Below are 16,055 nucleotides of genomic sequence, written 5' to 3'. Positions count from 1 at the left end.
ATTATGTTAATTTTTGTGTGATTGTTGATTCACTTATTTACTTCCCCAATTTCTCACTTTCATTAGACGTGCCAATCTTCCTACTGTGGTGCACATAACATCGTTAGCTACAAAAGTCATGCTAATCATGCTAAATGTATCAATTTATTACTACTTCTGACAGATTCTCCGTTATCGGTTGCCTCAATTACTACTTATCTCGATTGCCCTAACTACAGTATAACCTCATTAATTCAGTATTGAATTATTTAAAATGCAGTGCATTTTGAAATCACACTGTTCTCAAATAACGATATATAGAATCATATGCATTTTAGTATGGATTATTTAAAATGCATCTACAATGGAATTCAAAGTTTTAATTGACTCCTGCACTTGTATAATTCAAAAACACTGCTGAAATCAGCTAGAAAAAGCAAACATCGTTAAAATGAAATTGAATGGAACTATAACAAAAATATGCTTATAATATCATTATACAGTATATATCACCTTTAAATTTTACATTTCTATTCACATTCCCAAGAAATGCATGTAGTATTGTGGAGAATTAACATAATTCTAACTTCTATTATGGGTGCATAAGTAATTCATTTTGTTTGCACTTCTGGGGGGGGGGAGTGAAGGAAGGACACTGATCACTAATGGTACAAAATGTGATTTTTCAACTTCAAGTCACTGCATGTACATGATCAATGAATATGCTTAAGAGAAGAATATACTTTCACATTGGGGGATTTAAAAAAACTTAACTATTCTTCTTAAGGAATTTACAATGAGGTATGTGAAATCTTTTTCAGTTTCTTGCAAGTAATAAAGATCACAGTTTTGTTTTTGCGATCATAATGCAGCCCAATGTATATGAGCTGTATATTTAAACGAATACTATGTTGTTTGTTATGCATAATTGTATAGACCTTCTAAAGAGAGTTTATATATTTTAGGATATTTGCTGTTTAATATTTGTAATATATGCAAAAAAAGGTGACATTTCTCTCTTTTTAGCACTATCAGTTATTTATTCAACTTTGTTGTAATGTATTGCTAACTGCTCTTGCAAATTACAGCTGTGTAAACTGGTCATAGAGGGCTTGCATGAACTGGTAACCACTTTGGCATTACTTATAGCAGCTAAGAATGGAAAGCTGAAAAAGTATGTTTTAATTACAATTTGAAATTTTACCTTGATTGTGTGGAGTTAAATCTATTTTTGTGTGTGTGCAAGTCACTAAATTAGGTCACTATTTATGGAAGAAATCCACAATGGAAATCAATACATACCACTTTGCTGAACTGTGTCAAAAGACGAATGATATAAAAATTTTTCACATATTAACTGTTAAAATTGAACAGTTTGTTTAAAATCAGAATTTTTTTTTTTTTTTAATGCCGATTCTTTAATGTGTAATGTAATGTATTCTTTTCATGCAGTTTCTATGTTTAAGTTCTTTTCCATAAAAATCAACTTATTTATGAGAGGGGGACACAAAGGGTGTTAGGGTTTTCAGGTAATGATGGACTAAAATCATATGGATAATATTTCTGTTTGTCTTTGTATATTAATTATGCATGTTTAAATTGGAAGAATCCCAACAAAATTGAAATTTTGTTTATACTCTGGAAAGGCCACTTAGGCCTGACGTAGCCAAGTGGTCAGGAGCATGAGTGCAGTAGCACGCTCTCTTTGAGTGGATCGGGGTTCAAGCTCATGACTGCTAAATATGATTAACATTTCTACAATAAATCATCAATGTGTTGATGATTTACTGTAAACTCCACTGATCTGGTGATTGTGCCAGAGTATAAACAAGAACATTTTAGGCTCAGACATTTACAAGATACAGAGTGAAAGCAGATTACCTCATTTTTTTCCTTATTATTTTATTTGTTTTTTCTCCTGCTCTTTTTACTTCTGTATATTGAGGACCTGCTTTCAGTGAGTGGAACTCCTGTCCACAGTTTTGGACAATAATAGCATATTACTGTGTGCACAAACAACTTCAACTTCTCAAATTTCTAATACCAATTTCCAGGTAATTTTCCAGTGGGGCAAAAAAAACTTATTTAACTTGAATCCTTCTAAAACTCTGTCCTATCTTATTTCTTGCAAAAAAAGAATTTACCATTCCCATGCTTGTCTTTGATAACACAGATTTCCAGACAAGGTGACATCTCTTGGGAATAACCCTGGCTTCTCACTTTTATTGCCATAAGGATATCACAAATATTGCTTCTTCAGCATCAAAAATAAAAAAATAAAAAAAAGAACCCCCACCTTGTCTTTCCATCCTATCTAATAATTGGTCTAATTTTTTCTTGTTCCTACATTTGGAACAAGAAAAAATTAGACTAAAATTAAAATTAGAACAAGGAAAAAATTTGTTTCTCAAAACCTCTTTTAAGCTCCTAGATTATCCAAAAGAGGGCATTCCGGTTAGTTAGTGATTCATCTCTTACAAACTATAATTCTCAATCACATAGATATTTTCTGCTGGATGCCTTTTCTGTAGATATTTTCATGGACACTTCTCCTGAATTTTCCACTTCTTTCTCTCTCTCTCTCTCTCTCTCTCTCTCTCTCTCTCTCTCTCTCTCAAATCAGTCTGAACATGCCTGACTGACATATTGGATATTCATTCACCGTTCAACTACCACTCAAAGATCTCATTTTTGAAATAACCTTCATATGTATTTCCTAAAAATTACAATTTACAACGTCAATAAGTATATTTTGCTCTCTCATGAATTTTATAAACATATAAAATTTGTAAACATGCATAAACGTTATATATTACTTAAAGAATGTTTATTTACTATATCTCTTGTCCTTGGGGAAGCCTCCCAAAATGTTAATGTTGCATTCCCATATATACGTATTTTATATATATGGGAATAGTAATTAAAAATATACATGAAATGAGAAAAGATTGTAGAAAACCACATATAATGTCAATATATATAAAAGAGTACAAAATTAGAATGAAGTTATAAAAAAAATAAAATGGCGAAAACCAAGAAAGAAAGGTTGATTACCTCATGTTCAATTAAGTGGTTGTACATACTGTATAATGTAAGCAATATAAAATTAAATCCTGTGATATTTAAAATATATACTCATTTTAAAAAAATTTTGATTATTTATGCATGTACAAGTGTAGGATTAGATAGATTTTTAGTAAGTTTTATTAAGATATGGTATACATAATATTAATGTTATTATATGTGCATTGCAGAAAACAGGCTATACAAGTAATAACAGGTTAGTGGAAACTATAGTAATGGCATTTATAATCTTTTCTTGAAATGAAAAAGTTAGTGGCACAGTTAGTAAATTATAATTAAATTACTCTTTTAAAACTTGCAGGAATTATAAATTTCTGTTATATCCTTATATGGCATGTTTTCACACGTTAGAACTTCAGAACTTCATATATTGAATGAATGAGCATTACCTATGTGGATTTAAATATTGTTGACTAATGCAGATAATCTGCATTAAATAAGTGTTTTTGTGTAATGGATATTTTGCAAAAGTTCTTTTCTTTCACTTGATCAATGTAAACAAATATGAACTGAATGTCCTTCTAAACCAGTGGTTCCTTATCTTTTGTCACTCAAGTCACATTTAAAAGACTATGGTGTTTTTCTTAATCTCACGGCACACTTGAAAAGAGTTGTGGCACCTCAATGTGCCAGGACACACAGTTTGGAAATCACTGTTCTAAACAATTATATATTTAAGTAACTGCTTTAAAATAATATCCACAGAAAAAAAAACTTACAGAGGTCTTGTTCATCTTCAGTGCTTAACTGAAATACCAATAGTTTGCTTCTGTCTTCAGTGTTGCATATTTTCAATAATCCCAATTCTATATATTATGGGTGTGGAGTATCCTACTGGCTTAGGGCTGCATGCATAAAACTTTTACTTGTCACAATGATTTGCTTTATGCATGCCATTGAGCAGTGTCATGTTAAAAGTTTTGTTCATGCCAAACAACCATTAAATGAAGTCAGTTATCAAATTTGCAGACCTAACTGTTGGTAAAATTTTTAGACAATGCAGCCTTTTGTCGTGATGATTCTATGAATTGAGTTCCAGGTTACAGATGAAGAGATTTGGCACACATTTGCTATTTGAAATTGTTTAACTAATCTGATAGATTATGACAGGGTTGTCACTAAAGAATTGGATGCAGGAATAATTTATAATAGTATAGTATATTTAGACTTTAGTGAGGTTCTTGACATAGTCTTCCATGAACACTTTTTTATAAATTGAATAACAACATACCATTGAATTGATAGGGAGGTGCTACAGTGGAAAAACAGTTGATTAAATGAAAAAGATGGGTAGTTATAAATGGCTATATGGCTATTGCTTTGAGCAGATCAGCATCATAAGTAAGTTCTCACAGAGTTCACTACCAGGTCCTTTGTTTCTGATATTTGTTAAGGAACGTTGATATAGCTATAGTAAGTGTGATTTAAAAGTTTACTGTTTATACAATGGTTTGGAGGATGATTAATGATAATAACAAAGGTATGCTGGTTTAACAAGGTGTGTATAAATTAGCATTAGTATTATGCATTTGTAGAGGCACATGATGCAAGAAAACAAGCTTATACAGCACCAGCCAAAAAAAAAAAAAAACCTTCCCATTTCACTGATCCATTCATTCCAAATGTTTGTCTAGGTTCTGCCTTGAATTTATTTAAGCTATCATCTTCCACAACAACAGACGGAAGTTTGTTCCAGCAATCAACTACCCTCTGGCTAAAGCAAACTTTCACACACCTGTTCTACAACTGTCTTTCCTCAATTTGAATCTATGCCCTCTCAGGTTTGTAATCTGAGCAAGAGGAAGAATCTCATCAGTATTGAGCCTGCTCAATCGATTCAGGGCCTTATACACCTCAATCAGATCACCTCACAGGTGCCTACTCTCCAGGTGCTGCAATCTGCAGAATTAAAAGCCTTTCTGTAAGAGCACCCCTCTGTTCCCTTCATCAGTCTTGTTGCCTGATGAAGTACTCGTCTCTACTCGTCTAGCAACTACATCCTTTCTAAAATGAGGCTTCCTGACATGTTTTATTTAGTTGTTCAGAAAAATGATAGATAAAGTAAAATGCTGATAAATGCATGGTTCTGGATTTGGCTGATGGTACTTCTAAATTGTCTCTGGATAACCTAGGAAGCAACCAACTGAACATAATTAATAATAAACAAGGCTTAGGAGTAATGTAATATGATATAAAAGTTCCTGAACAGTGTAGAGAGAGTGCCAGGAGCACACGGCATTTTATCAGATATACAGGAATTTTCCTAGTACGGACAAAGAGGTTGTTTTTTTAATTATATAAAGCATTGGTTAGGTCACTTCTTTAGTATTATTGTGGATGTGAATATGAGAGTTCAGTTTTCTGGGTTGAAAAATCTCAAAGGTGAGGGGTAGATCTGGTGGAGTTATTTAAAGCATTGAATGATCTTGTGTTCAGTCCCATTGATTAAGATGTTTATTCCTTTGTTATTAATTTAATTCCTCATATAGTTATTTTGATGCTCCAGGTGAAAACTGGTAAGGAAATTCAGAAGAAACATTGAGATTTAATTATAATTATACTGTAAGTAAGGTTATTTTCCAATCAGTTTAAAAAAAATTGCAGGCATCACAATTTTTTTTTTTATTTTTCAATACAAAGTATAAGTAAAAGTATGATATCCTGCATGATGTGTTATAGAGACTACATAACTAATACCTATGTTTTGAACGGATTAGAATAGGATACACCTATCTGACTCACCTCCATCTACTAATGGCCGATGATTCTCCTCAGTGTTCACACTGATTAGAACATCTAACAGTCAAACGTATTCTGATTGACTGTCCACATTATCAACAACATCGAGCTTCAATACTTCAAAATCTGGCTAATATTTGAGAACTGTTGACGTTACATCATATCATTGGAGAGGAGGCAAATGTTAACAAACTTTTCTGCTTTTTGAAACAAATATTGGAGTGTATAATCTTTTATGAGAACTGAAATTAAATTGAACTGGCTTCATTGTTAATTATTTTCTAATATTCCTACGAATAGGCGCACTATAGCCATATCAGCTAATGTGCCAATAAACAACCATTCCACGCACACACACACACCTATGTTTTGACTTTCATACAATTAATTTTTTTTATGGTTACTTTTAAATGTCCAGTTATTCATGAATTTATATATGAAAGTTGGCACAGGATTTGTTGCAGTGGTTAGTTATACATTCAGTAGGTGATCAGCTAAAATTTATACATGTCACAAACTCTGTGTTTTGTTCTTTATAGGAAAAAAATGGCTGTCTAGTGATATTTTTTTTAAAATAAATATGCATGGTTTATTTATAGAAGAAAAAGGCCCACCGTTATCTGCAGCAGAAGTGCGTCACTTAGCAGTCCTTCGTGAGCTACCTTTTGTAATGCAGTTCCATGACAGAGTTAAGGTAAACTTAAGTTTCTCATCAGATATATAGTCTATATACCTCAAAATGCAAGAAACTATATTTTGTCATTAAGTCACACTAGCTTCTTTTAAAAAAAATAAATAAGAAAAACTACTTCGAAGTTATTTAAATCTCAGTGTTTCAACTGGATATTAATACCAGCCTGTATTCTGGAGAATATTAAATGTATATCATAAAAACACAAGGAAATGAGCAGGGCATCTAATGTTGTACAACTGTGATAGAGTATATATCCAACCAGTAGTATCTTATACCACCAATGCGAAGCAGTGCATGTCCAATCAGCATTATTTTATGCAGCTTGCTGGATGTATATGCAGTATCTATTGATTGTACAATGTTAGGTGCTATGATTAATGTGCATTTGTGTGTGCTTTGTAATTTAAATTTGGTATTCTTCACAGGAGGCTTGATATGAAACGGAGGCTTGATATATACTTGATAAGTATATGAAACATTGAGATTAGGTTTTTTTTTTTTTCCGTTTTTACTTTGCTTAGTTTAATTGTAAGCATATATATATATATATTTTTTTTTAATATAAGTGCTAGATATATTCACTGCAGAGATTATTTGAACATGATTCATACGTGCATGTATGTCATGATTTATAATCATGACAAATAAGTTGCTTGTGATATTGTATTAGATATCGATTTTAATCTACTTAGTATGAGTATCAATAAAATGATGCAAGCTATTTAGCACCAGCCCAAACAATAAAATAAATTAATAAATCAGATTTAAATTACATTAAAAAATAAAATGAAGCAACCACTGTCACCTTTTCTCACTTCATTTATATCTTTCTTTCTTTCAAGTATTTATCCAATCACTATTTAAATTTAGATAAACTTCCAACCTCCATATGAGAAAATGAGAATTTATTTCAACAGTCAATGCCTTTTTGACTAAAGGAAAATTTTCAGGTAACTGGTGTGCAATTATCTCCTCTCAATTTCAGTTTATGCTCCTTTATGTCATGTGACTAAGTATAAAAAATAATAAAGTAAGGAGAAAAATTTATTGCCAGTTCGAGTTCATTCACCAGGCTCAGTGTGTGACCCTGAGCCACCCATAGTTTTTTCTCCTTTGCTATAGTTGATGTTGAGGATGCATTTGATATGAGAATAAAATTTGATCTTTGTCTTAAATTCATAAAAGTGCAAACATAGACATTTGTTGATTTGCTGGTAACTACACTGTAGGATAATAGCATCACATAGCAATGTAAACAACTGGCTGATTAGATTTATATATGGTGAAACCTCCAGTCATCATTCATTGCTAAATCAAAATTACACTGTACTTTAAAAAAATGTTTTTCTGCCTTTTCTCCTCTCTCAGACAAGGGATAAGTTTTTTGTTTTTAAGAACATTATCATTTTGTTTTAGTTATATCTGTATAAAAGAAAGTGCAGAATATGTTTTTAAAGTAATATATTTTATTTCTTTATCTTCCCCCATTTGTAAACTATTTTCAGAGTTTGCAGCAGCTTTGAAAGTCAATTAAAATTGAATGTGAAGCTATTTTAGGTAACTGAAAATACTTCAGAAATAAAAGTGACCCACTGTCTTAAAAATGTTCACCCTTATTGCTGTACAGTTACTGTGCACTTTGCAATGCTTGGCTCCCATGGCACATTTTATTTACTCGAAGTATAATTTGAAATTTTAATTAAGAGACTATATCATAAACTTTTTTAATTTGCTTGCTTATAATGAAAATTTATGTAAGGTTAATGATCAACATTTGTTTTTGACAGATATTTCAGTCTGTAATTTCAAAGGATAAAATGACAAATCAGGGAGAATTAGCTGACTTTCAAGTGGGACACCAGATTCAAGTTTTGATAAGAAGAAACTACATCTATGAGGATGCATTTGATAAACTATCACCAGAAAATGGTAAAACTGGGAAAAGTATTCTTAATTTAAATCTCTGATAAAATTGTAATGCAAATCTTTTCATCATTATCCAAATCTGTTGTCCAAAACAGTTCTGAACTACCACTGTTCCTTCAAATTATCCTATTTCCTGTTATGTACAAGTAAATAGTTGTAATGCTTACTTGACTATCAAAGTATATTTGATGCTATCAAAGAAATTCTGATTATTTTGTAATTATGCCTTTTCAAGATCAGAAAATCCTAAATAGAGGTTTTCATTATTTTGGTCTGTTAGTCTGCCTCTGGACCTATTACTACTCATTTTTTGCTTTGAATATCTGTTTATCTAATATCCCTTCTGATTTTACTGCAAAATTATCTACAACATTTACCAAATTTATTTAGAGAGTCTTTGAAGCCCTTGCAAGTTACTACAATGTGCTGTATAATCAGCTTACCAAAAAGGTAAGCTGATCATATTAAATGTTAAACTTTGTAAGTAAATTTCATTCTTTTTATTAAATGGTGCATGAAAATTATAAGAAGCTTTAGTAGGGTGTACAGCCTTACATCACTTCAAGTTTAATCATGATCCATTTTGATTCGTGAAAAAAAAAAAATCATTAAATTAATTTTAATTTTTTTTCACAAACACAGCTAACATTAACCCATTACATGGTGTGCTTGGTGTATTTTATACAATAAAGACAGTAAAACTCATAAATTTAAATACTGGAATTACATTAGTGTGAATTTTAGTAATCTTCCAGTACAGTATTCATTTTTGATCTCCATTAATTATACTACTCTGCATCTTGGAAAAAATTCACTGATGTTTTCTCAGTAAAGGGTGTTTCTGAATCCTTTTCTGATACTGAATTCAAAAATGATTTCCATTTGTTTAGATCACATCAGGTTTCTTCAAAAGGCGCCTCCGTAGCCAGGTGGGAAGGAGCAGCAGTGCGTAGCACACGCTTCTTGATTAGACCGGGGTTCGAGCCCGTCACCACCAAATATGGAGGGTGCGGAAAGGTCAGGGAATGACCACCGCATATCCCGGAGCAATATGGCCTTAGTTGCTAATGCTCCTAAAAACCAAAATAACTAACTAACTAAGTTTCTTCAAAAATCATGAAATAAAATTTTTTATTTTTCACAAATTTTTATTAATTTTGGCAGAATTTGTGCACTGAAATTATAACAAAATGCTACTTTTTACCATACTTTTATATTTAAAATACATGTTGAAAACTATTAAAAAGGGCAGTGTGATAAAAAGACCACTAAACACTCACCTCTCATTTTAAAACTGATGGATCAAATTTTTGTTTCTTTGATTTTCTTGCAGAACCAAACCTTCAACTTTACAGTCCCTCGTCAGCATCCATCATGTTAACATTCCATCTCCCCTGGTACCACCTCTCCATGTTTTTTAATGTCCTGGTGAAACCTCTCACCCTGTTCTTCACTATTACTTCCTAGATTTTCTGGGAAGTAGTTGATGTGGGAGTGTAAAAAAGGTATCTTGACACTTATGTTGTAGCCCAGCTTCTTAAATTTTATCAAAATATTTTCAACTATATTCTTGTAGTCTGGATCCTTGTTGTTCCCTAAGAAGTTCTCAACAACAGTAGTCATGGCACACCATAGCCTTAGTCGCTTTTGTGCCAATAAAATCTAAATCCAATCCAATTAGCATTAGTAGAGGCATATGATGCAAGAAAGCAAGCTTATGCAACATCAGCCAAAAAAAAAAAAAAAAACCCACTCCCATTTCACCCCTCCGTTCGTTTGAAATACCAGTCCAGCTGAGAGTTAAATTTATTTAGACTATCAACTTCCACAACAAGGGATAGAAGTCTGTTCCACCAGCCAACTACCCACTGGCTGGCTAACGGTAAACTTCCGCACATCTATCCTACATCTGTCTTTCCTCAATTTGAATTTATGCCCTCTCAGGTGATTATTCTGAGCAAGAGGAAGAGTTCCATCAGTACTGAGCATGCTCAAATAAAATCTTTATCAGATCACCTCACCGGTGCCTAGTCTCCAAACACTGTAATTTGCAAAACTTAAGCCTTTCTTCTTAAGAGCAACCCTTTGTTCCATTCACTAATCTTGTTGCCCTTCTCTGTGCTCGTTCCAACAGCTCTACATCCAGGTGGGGCCTGACCATTGCCTTATACAAGGGAATAATCACCTCCTTATTCCTGCTAGAAAAATTCCTGTATAACATTGACAAGACACCATGAGCTACTCTTGCAGCCCATCTGCACTGCTCAGAAAACTTCATATCTGCCTGCACAATTACCCCCAGGTCCTTTCCATTCTCTACCACTGTCAGTGTCAGTGTGGTACCACAGAGTTGATATGTTGCTCTGGCATTACTGTTTCCCATATGTAGTACTTTACATTTGTCAATGTTAAACTTCATTTGCCACCTCTCAGCCCATCTGCTCAACCTTTCCAGATCCTGTTGCAGCAGCATACTGTCAGTAGTGTCCTTAACAACCCTGGCAACCTTTGCATCGTCTGCAAACTTGGACATTAAGCTTGATATACCAAGCCCCAGTCTCACACTCACGCAAAAAAGCAAGGCATTTTTGTGTTGCCAGATTGCTGTCTAAGTAACATGCTTATCACTTCAACGTCAGTACAGACTGACCAACCATGTTCTTCATACTTAATATTTGTCAACAACTTCTTCAAGTTCTCGTGTTTCTTTAAAAGACAGAGTGAGCTACTGGAATTGACCTATATTTATTTCCACTGTGGAGCAACACACCTTTGAGACTCCTCTTTGATGAGTAAATAAAAAGTCTCCACCGTGTAGATTGCAACTAATTCCTAAATAGTTCATTAAGTTATTTATATTATTGCAAAAAACTATAGAATTGTCTTCAGAAACGTAGGGGACTAGTTCTCATTCTCTGTCTGTACCAGGAGAAAAATGTCCCATGTGCTAGAAGATTTTCTGACTTAAGTCTAGATCCAAGGCGTTCTCAGATTCCTTTGGTAAATTTAAATCTCTTACCAGATTATTGAGTTCATGCTATGAAAACTGTTGAGGGTTGGTCTCACTGTCTCCAGGCATGCAGACTTTAGTTTCATCTTCAGAAGCTTCACTTTCAGCACTCTTTGCTGCTACATTCTCCAATATAAGTGAAGGGCATGGAATTGGTAAGTTATCTCCATGTAAGGCTAGTCTAATGGCAGATGAAATATTAGTATACACAATGCCCTTCTTATTCTTTGCATTGTATCCCTCTACATTAACTATGCAACAGAAACAGTCATCACAGTGGTTTGTAGGCTTCCACCAAATCATGGGAATTACACAGGTTTGGCAAACTTTACGTGGAGCTCATTGTTTATCTTGGTCACCGAGTCCAAAATAAGCACAGTGCACATTCTGTAATATCTTGTCTTTACTTGAGGACCAGATAATCTCCACAAATATAACAAAATAAGTTTGCATTACTTAAAATACTTACTCACTTTTCAGCACAAGTTTGACACAATAACCTCAAAAATGAACTGAGCTTACACTGATAAGCACTGCTGCATGGAGCTCTCAACATCAAGAAATAAATGACTGAAGGCAGTAATAACATGTGAAGATTTAATTTGCAAATTTTTAGTATTTACTCCCAATATACAACTGATGACATCAACTTAAGTGATTTTTAAAAAATGGTATGTGATAGAAAAAAAACAAAAAATAACATTTCTGAAATCGGCATAACAAAATTGAGTTAAAAACAGCTATTTGTTTACAAATATCAAAAACCATGCATTGGTGTTATCTTTTAATTGCATGAACAGTCACCTTTTCAAGCAAGCTCTGATATATACAGATTCCTTAAGTGCAATCACTGCCATTCAAGTCTACCTTTTCTACCCCTCATCCTATTCTGAGACAGATTCTGTCTAGATTGTCACTATCAAACATCCAACTACACGATCACCTTTTGCTGGATCCCTGGTCACGTCAGCATCTCAGGTAATGAATGTGCGGGTCATCCTACTAAACATCTGAACAGTGGATCACTCTGTGATCCGAAAGTGCTCTGCACTGACTACAAATCCATTATTAAAACATCATATAAGAAACACTTGTCTCAAACTGTGCCAAACTCAAATTAATAATAAACTCCTGCATTTAGGTGATTAATAGAACATCTTAAAGTACCATATATGAATTAGACTAAACGGGGATGATAGCATAAAGGCTTAATTGTCGGTACTCACCTCAATTGATCTGCTCTGTTAGATGATGTTAAAGTGGAATAGGATTAAACTAATTTAGAATATAGATTAAAAATTCTTTTAAAAATAATAAATAAGGACGAAAATATTAAAAGATCTGTGGTTAAGATTTGTCCAGAGAAGAAGAGGGTCACCATCTTATTCCAGGTTGTCATATATGTGAAATATTAACATGAAAGCTGGATGAGGCCAGTAGTTGTAATAGTATTAGCTTTTCTGCTGAGGGCAGATGACTGTCCTATGTGTGAGAACTGCGGCACCATTTTAATTATTCATCACATTTTAACCGTGTGTCCATGTTTTAGACACGAATGTGATTTATATTTTACCATTTTTAGTCATCTGGCTGAGCCTTATATACTCAGTCAGATTTTATCCGACAATGACCATGTGTCTGCTGTTTTTAGCTTTTTAAAATCAATAAACGTTTTTGCTCATATCTAAAATTTACATTTTTTGTGATTTTTTTATTGATTTATCTTTTATACATTTGTTATTATATATTTTGACATGGTGACCTAATTAATTCATTGAAAGTTTAAATTTTTTTATATATGACCTGGTCTTGGCGCATTATAGTCTTAGTTGCTAATGCGCCAATAAAATCTAAAACCAACCAACCAACCAACCAGCCTCTGATATAGCATGCGTTGCATCCTGGTTGACACTTAATTAAATAAACAATATTATTGATGTCGTTATATAGGGTAATAGGGTAACTAAACACACAGTTACCCTATATAAACCTCGCATATATAGGGTAACTGTGTGTTTCTTTGTAAGCATTAAACATATACCCTAATTTATTATACAAAGAAGAAAACATTAAGATTATATCGGTGTTGGCAAATATTTTACGAAGTTGTTGAGCAAGTCTACAATGGTAAGGGAGAACGATGCATGTATTTTGTTTATTATCCTGGTTGGTGTTTTGGTTGTGTGGATTGTTAATTTTGTATTTGGCAATGGAAATTATTAGCATTAGCATTAGTAGAGGCATATGATGCAAGAAAGCAAGCTTATGCAGCCAAAAAAAACAAAAAAAACCTACTCCCATTTCATCCTCTGTTCATTCAAATTACCTGTCCAGCTGAGCCTTAAATTTATTTAGGCTATCAACTTCCACAACAAGGGATGGAAGTCTGTTCCACCAACCAACTACCCGCTGGCTAAAGGCAAATTTCCGCACATCTATCCTACATCTGTCTTTCCTCAATTTGAATTTATGCCCTCTCATCTCCAACACACTCGCATATTACCATTTTAATAGTTTCAAAACTGATCATGCCAGCACTGAACTCACTCAACACGCTCACTTCCATAACCATAACCCCAAAATTGATTAAACTGTTCCTATTATTAATTTAAAATGCATTTACAAAATTTTTCAATACAAGGCGCTCATTATAGAATGGTGTCGTCATAACACTAATTTTAATGTTTTGAATACAAAACTCCCAACAAATCTTTCACCCATCTGGAATCTGACACGTGAGGTTCCCACATGTTTTGAAATGCATCAAGGGAAATTAGGACTCTTTAAATACATAATTCTCCTTTACCCATCATTCCCAACCAAAGATGTTTATACAAAAGTCTCTTGTTACAACTATTGGCCTCATCTAGTTTTCACGTTAATATTTCACATATATGACAACCTGGAATAAGATGGTGAACCTCTTCTTCTCTGGGCAAATCTTAACCACAGATCGTTTAATATTTTCGTCCTTATTTATTATTTTTAAAAGAATTTTTAATCTATATTCTAAATTAGTTTAATCCTTTTTCACTTTAACATCATGTAACAGAGCAGATCATTTGAGGTAAGTACTGGCAATTTATGCTATCATCCCCATTTAGTCTAAACTCCTGCATATAAAAAAAGAATCATAGCAGTGGGTATCTAGTTTCAGGAGAAGCAGTTTAGAAGTGATACTGGCAAGATTCTGCATCAGTCATTCCCATCCATCTCATCTGTATTTGCTTGGAAGAGAGCCCGCCTCAATATTCTTTTGACAATCCCAGCTAACAATCAAGCATATCCTCATTGAATGTCCTCGACAATCATGTATCTGGAAATTTGGCTTCACTTCTTTATCCAATTTGCAAGAATGCTTAACTTTTCATACATTCTTGGCAATAATGCAAATTTTGAAGAACAGTTCTACTAATTGAGATGCATAAATATTTATATAATAGTCTCTGATACTCATGATGTCATAGCTAAATGCATCACCATTTAGTCATTAGGTAAATCACTAACAGGAACAATATGGCCCAGGAGGCCCTTGTGCCAACCCCCCCCAATTGCAACGACAACAATCTTTTAATTGGAAAAGTTAAGCCGTAAAAATATTGTTTATGGCACTGTTCTTCAAAAACACCCATTGCTGTTGTAATGTTTCACAGTGATTTGGTTTCTATTTTTCTCTACTTGCTTTGCTACTTAAGGATTTAGGTGTGCAATAGTTGGGATTTTTTTTGTTTGGATAACAATATTGTATTGTTTCTAATGATGTAGCCAGGTGGGCAAGAGCAGGAGTGCATAGCACACGCTTCTTGATTAGACTGGGATTCGAGCCCGTGACCACCAAATACGGAGGATGCGGAAAGGTCAGGGAATGACCACCGCATATCCCCGGTGCAATATGGCCTTAGTTGCTAATGCTCTTAAAAACCAACCAAACAAACAATCTAATGATGTTTTTTGATCCTGATAAAATATAATTTTAAAATTCAGAATAAAATTTTAGTTTTCCCATTTTAAACTCTTACCCCCCCCCCCACCCAAATAAAATAAAATACCTGATTGGCAAAGTAAAGGTACCATGCACCTGCTCCTATAGGTTTTTTGCACATCTAGACATTTAAAGTTAATAAAATAGTTTCCTTTTTTTAAAGTTCAGGAGGAATAACAGAAGAGTTTCTTATTGACTTGTGTATATATTAGTATACATGTACTGAGGAACATGTAGGAACATGAGAATGCACACAGGTTCAAAAATACATCTGTATTTTGGAACTTTTGTGTGTTTCAAAAGTTACAAAATGTTTTGACTCTGTGGCATAATGCTTTTTATTGATCTAGAGCTATTCTATTTCTTGTCTATTTTCAGCACTGTGCATTAAGAGAAGTACAATACTTGGACCCCTCATCTGGAAACTTTGGGTCCATAGCAAGAGAAATTAGAACACATGTAAAATAAATAATTATCTTATATTAAGAGTTTTTTATCTTTTATATCTTTTAGCACCTGCATTATAGCCTGAAATAAAATTTACCTGTTTTTTTCTCATTTTTAATATGAATTTATTAACCTAAACAAACATTTTTTTATAGTGAGAAATTTCATGTTAATTTTCTTATTTCAAGATGTCT

At 33.3% G+C, this 16,055-nt stretch overlaps 1 protein-coding gene across 2 annotated transcripts in view; it reads left to right on the top strand.

Annotated features, from left to right (window-relative positions):
* Window positions 1–16,055, top strand: part of LOC150086301 (ubiquitin-protein ligase E3C) — a 298,426-nt gene that overhangs the window by 215,331 nt on the left and 67,040 nt on the right. For both annotated transcript variants that reach the window (XM_090374458.1, XM_090374459.1), the window contains exons 17-18: window positions 6,402–6,496; window positions 8,284–8,425. In XM_090374458.1, coding sequence (XP_090230584.1) covers window positions 6,402–6,496; window positions 8,284–8,425 — 237 coding nt within the window. The remainder of the gene's footprint in view (window positions 1–6,401; window positions 6,497–8,283; window positions 8,426–16,055) is intronic.

Source organism: Mastigoproctus giganteus, chromosome 5 (genome assembly GCF_048544385.1).
Source record: "Mastigoproctus giganteus isolate SK-2022 chromosome 5, ASM4854438v1, whole genome shotgun sequence".
Classification (NCBI taxonomy): domain Eukaryota; kingdom Metazoa; phylum Arthropoda; class Arachnida; order Uropygi; family Thelyphonidae; genus Mastigoproctus; species Mastigoproctus giganteus.
Note: the sequence above shows the minus strand (reverse complement) of the source record. Positions and strands in the feature narration are given on the sequence as shown.